Source organism: Schistocerca nitens, chromosome 8 (assembly GCF_023898315.1).
Source record: "Schistocerca nitens isolate TAMUIC-IGC-003100 chromosome 8, iqSchNite1.1, whole genome shotgun sequence".
NCBI classification, from domain to species: Eukaryota; Metazoa; Arthropoda; class Insecta; order Orthoptera; family Acrididae; genus Schistocerca; species Schistocerca nitens.
In genome coordinates, this window is record NC_064621.1 from 512,616,439 (window position 1) to 512,633,490 (window position 17,052).

The window sequence follows — 17,052 nt, forward strand, 5'->3', positions numbered from 1 at the left end:
ATGGGGGAACATTAAATTATGGAGATCCACAAGGTTCTTTCCTTGGTTAGTTGCTGTTTCTCATGTGTATCAATGACCTACCGTTGTCCTCAAAGCAACTTTACAATGTTTACAGAGGATAGAAGAACTGTGATAGACAACACGACATCCCCTGACCTAGAATTAAATGCCAACCATTTACTTGAGGACATCCTGAATTGGTTCACAGTAAATTCCCTTACAAATGGTTCAAATGGCTCTGAGCACTATGGGACTCAACTGCTGAGGTCATTAGTCCCCTAGAACTTAGAACTAGTTAAACCTAACTAACCTAAGGACATCACAAACATCCATGCCCGAGGCAGGATTCGAACCTGCGACCGTAGCGGTCTTGCGGTTCCAGACTGCAGCGCCTTTAACCGCACGGCCACTTCGGCCGGCTAAATTGCCTTACATTAAACCTCAGCAAAACCAATTAAATTCAGATCCTTTCGGGTCTCAAAAGCCCACAGGAGATAAACATCGCTTATGAGAGCCAACAGGTACAGAAGGTAGATTGTTTGAACTTCTTCGGCATACATATAGATAACAGACTTAACTGGGAACACCACATCCACCAAACCCTGAAAAGTCTTAGTTCAGCAACATTTGCCATCTGGACAATCGCTAAAACTGGAGAAATCGATATCTCAAAATCTGCTCTACTTCCATTCACTTGCGTGTTATGGAATAATCTTCTGGGGCAATTCACCACTGCCGAAAGAAGTCTTTACAAGTCAGAAAAAGGCTATCCGAATTTTGTTTGTAGTGCCTCCAAGAACCACATGTCGCAAACTTTTTAAGCAAATAGGAAAACTGACCACTACTGCTTTTTCACAATATCTCTTGTCAATCATGACATTCATGCTTCACAATTCTCTTCAATATGAAACGAATCAAACACACCATCATCATAAGACAAGAAGGAAATGTGACATGCACGGTGACCTGAAAAATTTGTCTCTGATGCAAAAAGGTGTAAAATACGTAAGCACAAAAATCTTCAGTGCACTTCCAAGCAATATTAAGTGTCTACGAGGTAATAATGTACTATTTAAAAGTAAGCTAAATGAGTTCTTGCTTGAAAAGTTTCTGTTCTCTGTAAGAATTCTATAGCAGAGACAACTAAGATTATTTAGCATGTGTTATTGTGTATTCCTGATTCAATACATCTTAATGCTTTAAATAGATTAACTGGTGATCTGTAAGTCAAGAAGATGGTCACTTTTACTCTGTATGAAATTGTTTAGATAAGATCTGAAAACTGTATCTTAACCTCTGTTTGTGAGAGTAATTAGAACTTACTGATTGTGTTGTTTATATTATTTTCAATTTGTATTCTTAATCTTTGTTTATTGTCCTGATGGAAACAAATGTTATTACGTAAAAGTGGCTCTATGGAATACGTATTACAATAAAAATAAAATAATAAATAATTAGTCTTCATAATACACAAACAGGACTCTTCGTGTACAATCAATTAAAAACATCGTGACTATGACACCGAACAATGCTTTTAACTTCTGACGTACTGCCACCAGGGTTCAAATGGCTCTGAGCACTATGGGACTTAACTTCTGAGGTCATCAGTACCCTAGAACTTATAACTACTTAAACCTAACTAACCTAAGCACATCACACACACCCATGCCCGAGGCAGGATTCGTACCTGCGACCGTAGCGGTCGCGCGGTTCCAGACTGTAGCGCCTAGAACCGCTCGGCCACTCCGGCCGGCCTGCCACCAGGGCAATGAGTAGTTGATGATGCTCGTGATGAGTGAAACAGGTAATAGTGAAGCAAATTGTGCGTCACCTGTGCCTGTTTTATCTGAATAATAATTAAAATGGTCGTTGTGTGCCCGGTCGACGACACGTACTTCGTCTAAAGCAAACTTTTTTCTTTATTCCATTGAACAACCACCTATAACAATCAAAAGGCATTGCGAGGTAGTTTCAACTAAGCGTGTTTCTAGTATGACCGCATTTCCGGGTTAAATGCAAGGTAACGACAGGTCGGCGATTAGGAGTCTTCAGGAAGTGCAACTAAAAAACACAAGTATGGATTTTATGTTTTCAGAGTAGCGTAAGAGATAGAAGTGTCAAGTTGCGAAGTGAGATACAGGTGTACGCCAATGGTACATCTACATAAAGTTCGAAAAAGGCATGAAGAAATCAGATGTGGTGCCCTAGAGCAGGCTTCTTATTTTTCTGGTTAGGCTATCGTTTTCATTTACAAATTTAAAAAATTTAGTGTATGTACTATAAATTTTTTATATGCACGATATATGCGGGGCGAGGCCAGTGTTGCCAGGTCCTCCGAAATTTCGGAAGATCTTCTGATTTTTTGAATTATTCCAGAAAATGCGAAGTTTTGTGTAAATCCCCCTAAATTTTCTTATCGTCCTGAAATTTTGTGTGAATCTTCCTTCGTCAATAGTATATGCTGCTTTATAACAAATATCAATTTGATCACAACGAAGCATTGCTGCTAAACTACAGTATTGTTAGAAGGCAAGGGCCGGCAAAGCCATGAAAAACACTGGCCAAATTATGTATTCAACTGTCTGCCGATTCAACAAAGGAGCACGGCACTGCGCAGTTCGTGACTGTCACCACGTGGCCGCGTAAGCTTGTGCGAAGTGGTGGAGTGTAGTGCTTGTTTAGCTATGAGTTCGAAATCGGATTCTGAATCTGTGGTAAAAAGGTAAAATATGGTACAAAATACAATCCGCAACTGGAAAAAGAGACAGCGTTTAGTGGTTTACTCAGAAGCTCAAAGAAAGGTTCTTGTAATGCCTACTGCCGTGCATGTGACTGTGATCTAAAAATTACCTCTTGTAAAAGTGATATAGTAAAGCACGCGAGTGGTGAAAAGCATGTAACTAACTGTGGTGCCCAGAAACGGCAACCTAAACTTGCCTCTATTGTCACCAGTTGGTAGTGGCAACTCGAGATTACATGACACAGTTAAGACCAGTGAAATTCGCGTTGCTGGTTTCTTTGCAGAGCATAATTTACCACTTCGGGTTATTGAACATTTACCGAAACTCATGTGTCTTGATTCATAAGGTTGTACGATATATTCATTGTTGTTGTTGTTGCTGTTGTTGTCTTCAGTCATGAGACTGGTTTGATGCAGCTCTCCATGCTACTCTATCCTGTACAAGCTTCTTCATCTCCCAGAACTTACTGCAACCTACATCCTTCTGAATCTGCTTAGTGTATTCATCTCTTGGTCTCCCTCTACGATTTTTACCCTCCACGCTGCCCTCCAATGCTAAATTTGTGATCCCTTGATGCCTCAGAACATGTCCTACCAACCGGTCCCTTCTTCTGGTCACGTTGTGCCTCAAACTCCTCTTCCCCCCCCCCCCCCCATTCTATTCAATACCTCCTCATTAGTTATGTGATCTACCCATCCAATCTTCAGCATTCTTCTGTAGCACCACATTTCGAAAGCTTCTATTCTCTTCCTGTCCAAACTATTTATCGTCCATGTTTCACTTCCATACATGGTTACACTCCATACAAATACTTTCAGAAACGACTACCTGACACTTAAATCTATACTCGATGTTAACAAATTTCTCTTCTTCAGAAACGCTTTCCTTGCCATAGCCAGTCTACATTTTATATCCTCCCTACTTCGACCATCATAAGTTATTTTGCTCCCCAAATAGAAAAACTCCTTTACTACTTTAAGTGTCTCATTTCCTAATCTAATTCCCTCAGCATCACCCGACTTAATTCGACACAATTCCATTATCCTCGTTTTGCTTTTGTTGATGTTCATCTTATATCCTAGTTTCAAGACACTGCCCATTCCGTTCAACTGCTCTTCCAAGTCCTTTGCTGTCTCTGATAGAATTACAATGTCATCGGCGACCCTCAACGTTTTTATTTCTTCTCCATGGACTTTAATACCTACTCCGAATTTTCCTTTTGTTACCTTTACTGCTTGCTCAATATACAGATTGAATAACATCGGGGACAGGCTACAACCCTGTCTCACTCCCTTCCCAACCGCTGCTTCCCTTTCATGTCCCTCGACTCTTATAACTGCCATCTGGTTTCTGTACAAATTGTAAATATCCTTTCGCTCCATGTATTTTACCCCTGCCAACTTTAGAATTTGAAAGAGAGTATTCCAGTCAACATTGTCAAAAGCTTTCTCTAAGTTTACAAATGCTAGAAATGTAGGTTTGCCTTCCCTATTTTCTAAGATAAGTCGTAGGGTCAGTATTGCCTCACGTGTTCCAACATTTCTGCGGAATCCAAACTGATCTTCGCCGAGGTCGGCTTCTACCAGTTTTTCCATTCGTCTGTAAAGAATTCGCATTAGTATTTTGCAGCTGTGACTTATTAAACTGACAGTTCGGTAATTTTCACATCTGTCAACACCTGCTTTCTTTGGGATTGGAATTATTATATTCTTCTTGAAGTCTGAGGGAATTTCGCCTGTCTCATACATCTTGCTTACCAGATGGTAGACTTTTGTCAGGAGTGGCTCTCCCAAGGCTGTCAGTAGTTCTAATGGAATGTTGTCTACTCCCGGGGCCTTGTTTCGACTTAGGTCTTTCTGTGCTCTATCAAATTCTTCACGCAGTATCATATAACCCATTTCATCTTCATCTACTTCCTCTTCCATTTCCATAATATTGTCCTCAAGAACATCGCCCTTGTATATTCCCTCTATATACTCCTTCCACCTTTCTGCTTTCCCTTCTTTGCTTAGAACTGGGTTCCCATCTGAGCCCTTGATATTCATACAAGTGGTTCTCTTTTCTCCAAAGGTCTCTTTAATTTTCCTGTAGGCAGTATCTATCTTACACCTAGTGAGATAAGGCTCTACATCCTTACATTTGTCCTCTAGCCATCCCTGCTTAACCATTTTGCACTTCCTGTTGATCTCATTTTTGAGACGTTTGTATTCCCTTTCGCCTGCTTCATTTACTGCATTTTTATATTTTCTCCTTTCATCAATTAAATTCATTATTTCTTCTGTTACCCAAGGATTTCTACTAGCCCTCGTCTTTTTACCTACTTGATCCTCTGCTGCCTTCACTACTTCATCCCTCAGAGCTACCTATTCTTCTTCTGCTGTATTTCTTTCCCCCATTCCTGTCAATTGTTCCCTTATGCTCTCCCTGAAACTCTGTACAACCTCTGGTTTAGTCAATTTATCCAGGTCCCATCTCCTTAAATTCCCACCTTTTTGCAGTTTCTTCTGTTTTAATCTACAGTTCATAACCAATAGATTGTGGTCAGAGTCAACATCTGCCCCTGGAAATGTCTTACAATTTAAAACCTGGTTCCTAAATCTCTGTCTTACCATTATATAATCTATCTGATACCTTCTAGTATCTCCAGGATTCTTTTACGTATACAACCTTCTTTTATGATTCTTGAACCAAGTGTTAGCTATGATTAAGTTATGCTCTGTGCATAATTCTACCAGACGGCTTCCTCTTTCATTTCTCTCCCCCAATCCATATTCACCCACTATGTATCCTCCTCCTTTTTCCTACTCTCGAATTCCAGTCACCCATGACTATTAAATTTTCTTCTCCCTTCGCTACCTGAATAATTTCTTTTGTCTCATCATACATTTCATCAATTTCTTCATCATCTGCAGAACTAGTTGGCATATAAATTTGTACTACCGTAGTAGGCATAGGCTTCGTGTCTATCTTGGCCACTACAATACGTTCACTATGCTGTTTGTAGTATCTTACCCGCACTCCTATTTTTTTATTCATTATTAAACCTACTCCTGCATTACCCCTATTTTATTTTGTATTTATAACCCTGTATTCACCTGACCAGATGTCTTGTTCCTCCTGCCACCGAACTTCACTAATTCCCACTATATCTAACTTCAACCTATCCATTCACTGTGGCCGAAAAAAAGTAGCTGGAATCATAAATAATGTTACATTTAAGGCAAGTTTCATGAAGTTAATTGACACGCTGAAGAGAAGTAAATTAAGCCTCATTGTTGATGAATTAAGAGATCAGGGGGCATAAAACATCTGTGTTTGGTAGTACGTGTTCTGAGTGAAGGGAACGAAATAACTGAAGCCCTCCTATGAATGCTTCCATTTCCTGATGCTACTAATGAAGCATTACATCAGGAGATTGTAAAGTTCTAGTGCCATAATAGTATTCCTTATAAAGAGAATATGACTGATTTCGTAGCGGATGGAGCGAATGGTATGTTAGGAGCCAGTCATTCGTTATCCACGTGGCTGAAGCAAGATATTGCAGAGCTGTTCGTGATGAAATGCATTTGCCATTCATTTACGCTATGTGCTTCTTGCTCTTGCTTAACCTTTCCTAGGTACAATCAGAGTCTCCTCAAATCCACACTATGCTTCGTGACGTTGTGGCAACATTCTAAATGGTGTTAGAATGTTACACGAAAGAAAATTATCTGGAATATACTCCGCCGAAAGAAGTTCAGTATCGAAATCCCACTCTTTTTAAATCTCTTGATGAACTATATTCAGGAGCAAAGGTTTCGTTGAACACTGATAAAAATACAGATCTGATTTGTGATCATTTGAAGAAATTTAAACTTCTGTGCCTGGACACTTGAGTAGGAGAGTTAAACAGATGTTCAAATGGTTTCCTTTCAGTGATAAGGTTCTACAATATCTGGAGACACTTGACCCAATACGCGCTGGACACAAGAGGATTCCTTCTATTGCCAGTCTTGCTACAAAGTTTCCAAGTTCAATTAAGAATGTCATTCAAGAAATTGACACTAAATGGAGGATAGTTAGGAACGAAAGGTACAGATCCGGCTGAATTCTGGAATGTTGTCCGTAAGCTGTAACGTTCCCCAGTTATCAGTTACGTTGGTGTCACTGTTGTGTTTACTCAATTCCTCAGTTAGTGTGGAAAGGGATATTCGGCAACAAACAGAATGAAGACCAAAGTAAGAAACAGACTGAGCAATTATAACCGGACATTTACATTCTAAGAGGAATACGAAATTTGTGGCCTGTTATGACTTTCCCCTTGTCACGGAATTTCTACTTCTGATGACCAATGACACTTACAAGAATGGTGGGGAGGACGAAGAAGCCTAGATTAATGAGTGAAAAGCAGAAATTAGTTATATAACTTTCACTCAACGTTGCTGTTTGTCATATTAATACTTTTTCCTTTTCTTTTTTTTCTTAGAACAGCTTCTGAAATTTGCTTCTGAAATTTTAGCTATATCTTCTAAAATTTGTAAGCTCCATGTTCCGAAAAAGATGTTCGGGCTTGGTAATACTAAGCGAGGACAGTCGTTGTTCATATTTTGCGTGAGACGTTCGTATGCACTATGAAGAGTTTGTAGATTTGATAAAATACGAGTCTGAAAGTTTTCCGTAGGATGTTATGGCAATAATGAGTGACTAATGAATCGGTGTATTCGCCAAGGTTGAGCGATTTACGTAGGAAATTAATGGACAAATAAGTATTGCCATTCTTAGTGATTAGAATCCTTTGGCTGGCTTTATTATTACCTCAACAATTTACGCATTAAGGCTACCGAGAACTTTATAACGTGATAGTTTAATTGGTAAGAGTAATACAGCAATGGCAAACTTCAGTGTGAAAGTAGAAGTAAATTTAACTGCTAATACGAGCGTAAATTTAGTTCTACTTTCACACTGAAGTTTGCCGTTGCTGTATTACTCTCACCAATTATTAACTGCTAATACGAGCATAATATGCAGTCTTCTCGTGGTCTTGCGGTAGCGTTCTCGCTTCCCGTGCACGGGGTCCCTGGCTCGATTCCCGGCGGGGTCAGGGATTTTCCTACCCCGAGATGACTGGGTGTTGTTGTGTCGTCTTCATCATCATCATCATTCATCCCCATTGCGGTCGGAGGAAGGCAATGGCAAACTACCTTCACTAGGACCTGGCCTGCCACAGCGATGCGGGTCTTCCGCGCCGTCCCCTACACTCCTCGGAGTATGAGACATCATCATCATAACGAGCATAATTGGATATAGCCATCATTAGGAAGTGTGTTGGTTAGGAATTCAATAAATGAGGCAAATGGTATGAACAGTTATCCATTCAAAGTGACATTTACACTTAAATTTAATAACTGTTGACTTTAACACTCGTAAAGAAAAGAGAGACGCTTTAGTTTTAGACAACACGGTTAGGTTTCGTACAAAGTGTGTTCTCTCTGTTAATTAAGAATCAGTCAAATCTAGCGGGAGGTTGGTTACATGCTATCACTCGAATACATGCGAAGCTCCCTGTGGTTAAACAACCTAACAATCAACGTCACGTGCTTGTGCGAACAATCGAGTAACCTTACAACAGCTCTTACTGCTTGTGACACGGGCTGTGGTGCGCTGTCACTCACCCATAGCGACGCGGCCGGGCACGTCGTCCGGGTCTATCCAGAAGGCGACCCAAGAGCAGCACACGATGAGTCCGCAGGGCAGGAACACCTGCAGCATGTAGTAGCCCGTGCGCCGCTTCATGCTGAACACGCACCGGAGCACCGAGTACTCGTCTGCAACAGCACACTACTGTTGTACGCAGTCACATTTCTTATTACTGCCTCGACTCTCAACCACCGACAGGTAGTCGCGATCTGTAATTGTCCGTTTGAATAACATGATAAAGAAACTTTTGAATAAAGTGATACTGCAACTATCATTTCCACTGTGAGCTGGCAATGGAAATTCTTCCACAACAAGATCTCAATAATTACACTTGTGAGTTCAGTGTAGGTAGACTGACACACCTAAGTAGCCTTTCTGATCTTAGGTATTCGCCCCGTTTCATGTCCTTTCGCAATGTCACGCCTAGATAATAGATCGACGTGACAGACTGAGACCCACACACTTTGTTCTGGAAGTTGCGAATAGTGCATGGGGAAGAAGATTACTGGTATAGCCCGGTCAACGAAGATCAAAAGCTGTCGACTATAAAAAACATTCGTGCAGTCTCAAGTTTTTGTAGAGTTGTAGAAAGGAGTGCCATGAACAACACATCAAAAGTCCTAAACGGTGATGTATGAGAGTCGGTTTGAGGGCAGGGCTGTAAATGTCACATTTGTTTTTTGTTTTTCTGTAATATCTCGAAAAGCGCGGCATCTAACGAAAATGTTTTCCAGTACAAAGTTAAACTACATTAAATTTCCTACAAAAAAAGATCCTTTTTCACATTCTCTCTAGGACTAACAGTTAAGGCGTTGTAGAAGTTGGAAAAAATTGCAGCTTATTAAAAAAACGAGCAGGAAATTCCACATTCTCTACACTGCAATATGTCAGAAAAACTAATTTCAGGGTACTTCACAAAGTTACACCGACTCTTCCTTTTACTGGCGACACAGTGCGAGACACTCGAAAGGGGAGGGGGGGGGGGGGTATTTTCCACAAGGTGTGCTATCATCATCATCATCATCATCATCATCATTTATTGCATATACACAGATCATTTAGGCCAATGGCAGAAAAAATTTCAAGAACATAACTGATTAACCTATCAAGTCAACGAATCATGACAAAATAGTTGTAACACCACAGAAATTTATTACGTATATTTGCCCATTTACTTCTGTCTTGAGCATCTTCAGTGCCATCTGTTGGATACGCTTCTTCCAGGGTCGCTAAGTTCCTGACTCCCCACCTCATTCGCGGACGACCTCTTGAACGTCTACCAGTTGGCTGTTGTAGAAGTACTCTGTTAGGGAGAGTGCCCTCCCAGTTGTTAACGGGCTATCTAACCATGATGCACAGTTAATGGAAATAACACATATAGCACCTTACAGGATTCAAGCAGGTTCATACAAGGCAGGGATGCTTAGTAATGCGAACGTGATACAGAGGTTTAAGTGCAGCCTCGACGAGGTAGAATGGGATGAAGTATACACAGAAAATGATGCTGATGCCAAATTCAACTTATAACACCGTACATTTGTCTCAATATTTGAGAGTTGCTTTCCTGAAATGTTATCCAAAAAAGCCATTACAAAGTCAAGAAAGCCATGGATTACTAAGGGAATTAAGATATCGTGTAAGAGGGAGAGGGAAATATACGGACAGGTCAGAATAAGTCAGGATCCGACGTTACTTGCTTACTGCAAAAGATACTGTAATATTTTAAGGAAAGTCATTAAGAAGTCCAGAAGCTTATGTGTTCTGACAGAAATTAATAATGCGAATAATAAGATTAAAACTATATGAAATATTGTCAGACGGGAGACAGGGCAGCCTGACAGTGCACAATATACCATAGCAATAAAGCTAAATGATGATGTTGTGGGTGATAATTCACAAGTTGCAAGCATTTTTAACAATCACTTTCTGAATGAAGCAGCAAAAATAGGGGTAAAGGGTTCAGTTGAAGAAGCAAAAAAATATGCTAAAAATGTCATTCCCCAGGACTTTAGGCCTTTAGAAATAGCACCAACATCCCCCACTGAAATTAAGGAAATTATAAATATACTGAAAAACAAGAGCTCATGTGGTTTTGATGGAGTCTCTAACAGAATTTTGAAGTGTTGTTCTAATTAAATAAGTGGAGTCCTTAGCGATATATGTAATGCTTCGCTGGCACAGGGCATTTTTCCAGAGAGATTGAAATACGCAATTGTCAATCCTCTTCATAAGAAACGGTACAAGAGTGACTTAAATAATTGTAGACCAATCTCATTGCTGACTTCATTTTTATAAAACATTCGAAAAAGTTATGTATCTAAGAGTAGTCTCACATTTAAGTGAAAATAATTTACTCAGCATGTCACAGTTCAGATTCCGGAAGGGTTACTCGACTGAGAATGCTATCTACACGTTTACCCATCAAATAGTGCAAAATAGTGCTAAATAACAAATTATCGCCAGTTGGTATTTTTTGTGATCTCTCCAAGGCATTTGACTGTGTGGATCATGTCCCACTCTTAGAAAAACTCAGGTTTTATGGAATTGAAGGCTATGCACACAGCTGGTTTGAATCATACTTAATGAACAAAAAGCAAAAAGTTGTGCTGAATAGCACAAATAATGTTGGGAGGGTGGTAAATTCTAGTGAATGGGGAGTTACCACAAAGGGAGTCCCACAGGGTTCAATTTTAGGTCCTCTGCTGTTCCTTATTCATATGAATGACCTCCCACCTAACGTTCAGCAAGCGGAACTAGTAATTTTTGCAGATGAGATGAGTGTTATAATAAATCCCATTCCAGAAAAAGCAGCTGAAGATAGTGTTAAGGATGTCTTTCAAAGAATTATTAAGTGGTTCTCAGAAAATGGACTCCCCTTAATTTTGAAAAAACTCACTATATCCAGTTCTGTGCACCGAATAAAGTCATACTGACAATTGATGTAGCATATGAACAGGGCTCAGTTAACAGGGTAGATTGCTCCAAATTTTTGGGTGTTAACATGGATGACAACTTGAACTGGAAGACGCATATTACTGAGCTTCTAAACAACTAAGTTCAGCTTCTTTCGCTCTCCGTATAATCGCTAGTCTTGGCAATAAACAGATCAGCCTCCTAACTTACTTTGCATACTTCCACTCAATAATGTCTTATGGAATAGCTGTAACTGGGGTAACTCACCACTTAGACATAAAGTATTGATTGCACAAAAGAGAGCAGTGAGAATAATTAGTGGTGTTCACCAAAGGACGTTTCAGAAACGATAAAAAAAACTGTACCTCTAAATGTAGTTGCATGTGTGGAACAAAAAATTTCAGTAATATTAATATCAGCACTATTCATGTGTGTGTATATATATCTTGTAATCTGACTTGTTCCACATCATATCGATAAAATAATCGGGAAAATTATATACGGAACACGACATAACTAAAACTAAAAACTAGTAGAACATATCCTGCCGACTGTAGTCTTCTTCTTGCAGTCATCCTCCCAGTATCAGCTTTCCTAAACTGCCGATACAGATCTTCGTTGTGACTTCTATCCCATCTTGCAGTTTCTGCATTGTATAACAGGCCATAAATTTTCCTTAAAATCTTCCTCTAAAACTCACGAATGCACTCTTCCATTGTCTGCGTACTTACCCATGTCTCACAACAATACAATACAATATTCGACAATATTGACCGCAGGTACTTAATTTTTCAGCTCTTTCAAAATTGTGACCGTCTGTACTGATGGCGTCCATATCATTTTGTCCACAGAAGACTACCATATGTTTTGTTTTCTCATCGTTGACCAGTAACCCTAGTTTTCTCGCTTCTGGCATAAATAGAGAGGTATCTGCTGCCACCTCATTCATAATTTCGCCCACAGTCACCACATCATCTGCAGATGCAAGGATTGTATCACTTCAACCATCTCCCTCGCCCTGTTGCAGCCAACTGCACGCCTCACCTTTTCCAGAGCTATCTTGAACAGAGCTGGTGAGAGAGGATCACCCTGTCTCAACCGATTCTTAACTGTGAAGGGTGCCGACAATTGAATTGCAAAGAGTACTTGGCTACTTGATCCGTTGTAACAAGCTGCAATCACCCTAATTCACTTCACTGGTATGCTGAACTCCTGCATTATCTTCCCCAGGGCGATTCGATTAATGCTTTCGTATGCCCGCCTGAAGTCAATAAATATTAGATGTAGGTCTTTATTGAATTCATAGAACTTCTCCATCATTTGCCTCAATGTGAAGATGTGGTCTGTGGTTGAACGTCCAGGGGTAAATCCACACTGGTATGTACCTACAATTCCTCCGAGCAATGGTTTCAGTCTACTTATCATTAGAGTGGTGCACACTTTATACGCTATCTCCAGCAGAGAGATCCCTCGATAACTATGTACTTTTGTGACATCAGTTTTTGTAAAAAAAAAACAGGGCACACGATTACCTTTTTCCAATCCGTGGGGATCTCCTCTCAGCTGTCTGAGTCCTTCTATTACCACTTCCTCCAGCACCGAAACAAATCCGCATTGGAAGATATTTTGACAAAGTACCAGAGCATGAAGATCGGGGGAAACTGAAGAACTGGAGGGAGAAGAAGGGATAGAAGAAGAAGTTCCTGAACCAACATCGGATAGGATAAAAACCATCCTGGATGTCCCTAAAAAAACAATAAGTTGTGTTAACATTGCATTGTGCTATCGACAGGGGATGTAGCCGTCTTAGATTGTCTGCAGTTGATGCTGTCATTTATCGTCTTGTAAAATCGTCAGATGACCAAAACGAATTGCAAAATGATTTAGATAAGATATCTTTATGGTGCGAAAAGTGGCAATTGACCTGACTACTAAAAGAAATCCGCTAAATTTCGATTACGCTATAAGTCACACAAATCTGAAGGCTGCAAATTCAACTAACAAGGGAACCTCCCCATCGCACCCCCCTCAGATTTAGTTATAAGTTGGCACAGTGGATAGGCCTTGAAAAACTGAACACAGATCAATCGAGAAAACAGGAAGAAGTTGTGTGGAACTATGAAAAAAAAAAAGCAAAATATAAAAACTGAGTAGTCCATGTGTAGGATAGGCAACATCAAGTGATATGTGAGCTCAGGAGCGCCGTGGTCCCGTGGTTAGCGTGAGCACTTGCGGAACGAGAGGTCCTTGGTTCAAGTCTTCCCTGGAGAAAAAAGTTTAATTTTTTATTTTCACACAATTATCAAAGTTCAGGCACTCACACATAATCAACTTCGCTCTCCAAAATTCCAGGACATGTTCAGATTTGCTTGGACATATGCAGGATTTGACGGTCTACACACGGAAAAATTTGAAAACGTTAGAAACATATGTTTTGACAGAGTACGGAGAAAACTGTGCGACTGTGAAACTGTTGCATTCATTTGTTGCAGTTTATGTGACAAACACATGTTTTCATCACTTTTTTGGGAGTGATTATCACATCCACAAGAAAACCTAAATCGGGAAAGGTAGAAGAATCTTTTTACCCATTCGCCAAGTGTACAAGTTAGGTGGGTCGACAACATATTCCTGTCATGTGGAGCACATGCCGTCACCAGTGTCGTATAGGATATATCAGACGTGTTTTCCTGTGGAGGAATCGGTTGACCTATGACCTTGCGATCAAATGTTTTCGGTTCCCATTGGAGAGGCACGTCCTTTCGTCTACTAATCGCACGGTTTTGCGGTGCGGTCGCAAAACACAGACACTAAACTTATTACAGTGAACAGAGACGTCAATGAATGAACGGACAGATCATAACTTTGCGAAAATAAAGAAATTAAAATTTTCACTTGAGGGAAGACTTGAACCAAGCACCTCTCGTTCCACAGGTGCTCACGCTAACCACGGGACCACGGCCCTCCTGAGCTCACAATATCCTTGATGTTGCCTATCCGCGCATGGACTACTCAGTTTTTTTTATTTTGCTTATTTTTTCATAGTTCCACACAAGTTCTTCCTGTTTCCTCGATTGATCTGTATTCAGTTTTTCAAGGCCTATCCACTGTGCCAACTTATAACTAAATCTGAGGGGGGTGCGATGGGGAGGTTCCCTTGTAAGTACTTAGAGATTACAATTACAAATAACCTAAATTGGAACCATCACATAGATAATGTTGTGGGTAGAGCAAACCAAAGACTGCGATTCGTTGGCAGAAGAGTTAGAAGGTGCAACAGGTCTACTAAAGAAACTGCTTACACCACGCTTGTCCGCCCTATTCTGGAGTGTCGCTGTGCGGTGTGGAATCCGCATCAGGTGAGATTGTCAGATGACATCCAAAAAGTACAAAGAAGGGCAGCTCGTTTTGTATTATCGCGAAATAGGGGAGATAGTGCCACAGACATCATACGTGAATTGGAGTGGCAATCTTTGAAACAAAGGTGTTTTTCGTTGCGACGGGATCTTCTCATGAAATTTCAATCACCAGTTTTTTCCTCCGATTGCGGAAACATTCTGTTGCCACCCACCTACATAGGAAGAAATGATCATCACGATAAAATAAGAGAAATCAGGGCTCGCACAGAAAAATTTAAGTGTTCGTTTTTCCCGGGTGCCGTTCGAGAGTGGAACGGTAGAGAGACAGCTTGAAGGTGGTTCATTGAACCCTTTGCCAGGCACTTTATTGTGAATAGCAGAGTAATCACGTAGATGTAGATGTAGATGAATACAGAGATGAGTTGGAGTAATACAAACGCCAAGAAAAGCATATAGATAGATTCTATATTCTTGTTTATGTTATCATGACATGATTCTTGTATTTTGGGAAATACCATTTGACAACCTGGATGATTTGAAAATGCGTCCGGACCCGAAACTAGTCATGAAGTTAATAAAACGGGAATTTGCAACTTCGTCTGTTTTTCCGTTGTACTGATTAACACAAGGTGGCGCCCTGCAATTACTCCAGCATGCTGGAAGTTAGAAATCAACATTGTCGAAAACATATTGGCAGCACGCTACACATGGAGCAGTTTGTTCAGTGTGGTAGGCAGCTGACTGCCTCAGCTGTTGAGCTGTTTCCATAATAGTCCGTTTAACAGCTGCTAACAGACATTCAGTTAATAAACTGAAAATAACTACACAATATGAACGCCAGCTCGGTGAAGTTGTTTTGTCTATTCACATGAAATGATAGGTGGGTATAGTCTAGTCTGTCTGTAAACTGAAAAGTGAGCAGCGCTCGTGGTGAGGAAAGTTGCTTCTCTGGGAAGAACGCCACAGCCGCCGTACAGGAGGGCTAAGAACCAACTTCCCTCGAGCATTGCGAAACAGTGTGCAAGGTTTTACGTGGATGCTGTCACTATGCTTTCCTTGTCATTGTGTTATTAGTTACTCACATCTGTGTTCAATGTAGTTTAGCCCACTTCGTAGGAAATAAACACCCTCCCCTTCGCTCCCTCAGGGGTTCAAATGGCTCTAAGCACTATGGGAATTAACATCTGAGGTCATCAGTCCCCTAGACTTAGAACTATTTAAACCTTTTCTAACCCAAGGACATCACACACATCCGTGCCCAAGGCAGGATTCGAACCTGTGACCGCAGCAGCCGCGTGGTAACGGACTGAAGTGCCTAGAACTTCTCGGCCACAGCGGGCGGCTCCCTCAGGAATGTCTGCCCACTGTGTCACCAGTGATTCATAAGGCGAGCTGCGTAAGGGTCGTTGTAACTTTGTGAAATACCCTGTAGTTGTTTTTTGTGGCGTACTGCAGTAGAGACAATGGGTAATTGCCCGCTAGCACTTCATTTTGCATGCTTACGAATGAGATAAGTGCATGACCACAATCCAGCGTTCTACCACCTCCACACTTCTTACCTCCACGCCCGCCTTTTCACGCTGGTACATGCCCAGAACACAATTTATTCCTAAATATGGTTCTAATGTACTTAGATGTGTCACAAACTTTTAATATTTATTTTTAGCCAACTTCCTTTAGTATTAAATGTCACTTTCATACCATTAAAACACCAATCTTAAGACGTTAAACATATTCACAATTGCGAATATGGATAATCCTCAGCTGTAGAACGGAATGACGACAATGAAAATTTCTGCCGCACCGGGACTCGAACACGCACCCACTTATGACGAGCGATCAACTTACAATTTTTTATGGTAGCCGGCCGGTGTGGCCGTGCGGTTCTAAGCGCTTCAGTTTGGAACCGCGTGACCGCTACGGTCGCAGGTTCGAATCCTGCCTCGGGCATGGATGTGTGTGATGTCCTTAGGTTAGTTAGGTTTAAGTAGTTCTAAGTTCTAGGGGACTGATGACCTCAGTAGGTAAGTCCCATAGTGCTCAGAGCCATTTTTTTTATGGTAAAGAGTAGAGTGGTCAGTTCTGAGCTGGTGGGGACAGGGTGGGCAGGGGTCGAAACCCGAGGCCTGGCCACGAGGTCTCCCCCTCCCCTCTCCCCTCTAGTTCTTTTTTTTTTTTTACCGGGAACAGTATAAGTATGGAAAATATCTTTATTTGTATAATCATAAATACAATAGAAATACCATCCTTCCAGCGGAATTAACACGAGACATTACACTCGTACAAGGCGAGCAATCATTTAGCTATCTGAGCACGACTCACAGCCACTCCCAAACTTCCGTATGTCGTCAAGCACTCATCTA

The 17,052-nt window shown here is 40.9% G+C and overlaps 1 protein-coding gene across 1 annotated transcript in view; it reads right to left on the reverse strand.

The window, feature by feature from the left end:
• Window positions 1–17,052, reverse strand: part of LOC126199320 (gamma-aminobutyric acid receptor subunit alpha-4-like) — a 164,842-nt gene that overhangs the window by 52,402 nt on the left and 95,388 nt on the right. The window contains exon 6 of the mRNA XM_049936160.1: window positions 8,393–8,545. Within this exon, the coding sequence (XP_049792117.1) occupies window positions 8,393–8,545 (153 nt within the window). The remainder of the gene's footprint in view (window positions 1–8,392; window positions 8,546–17,052) is intronic.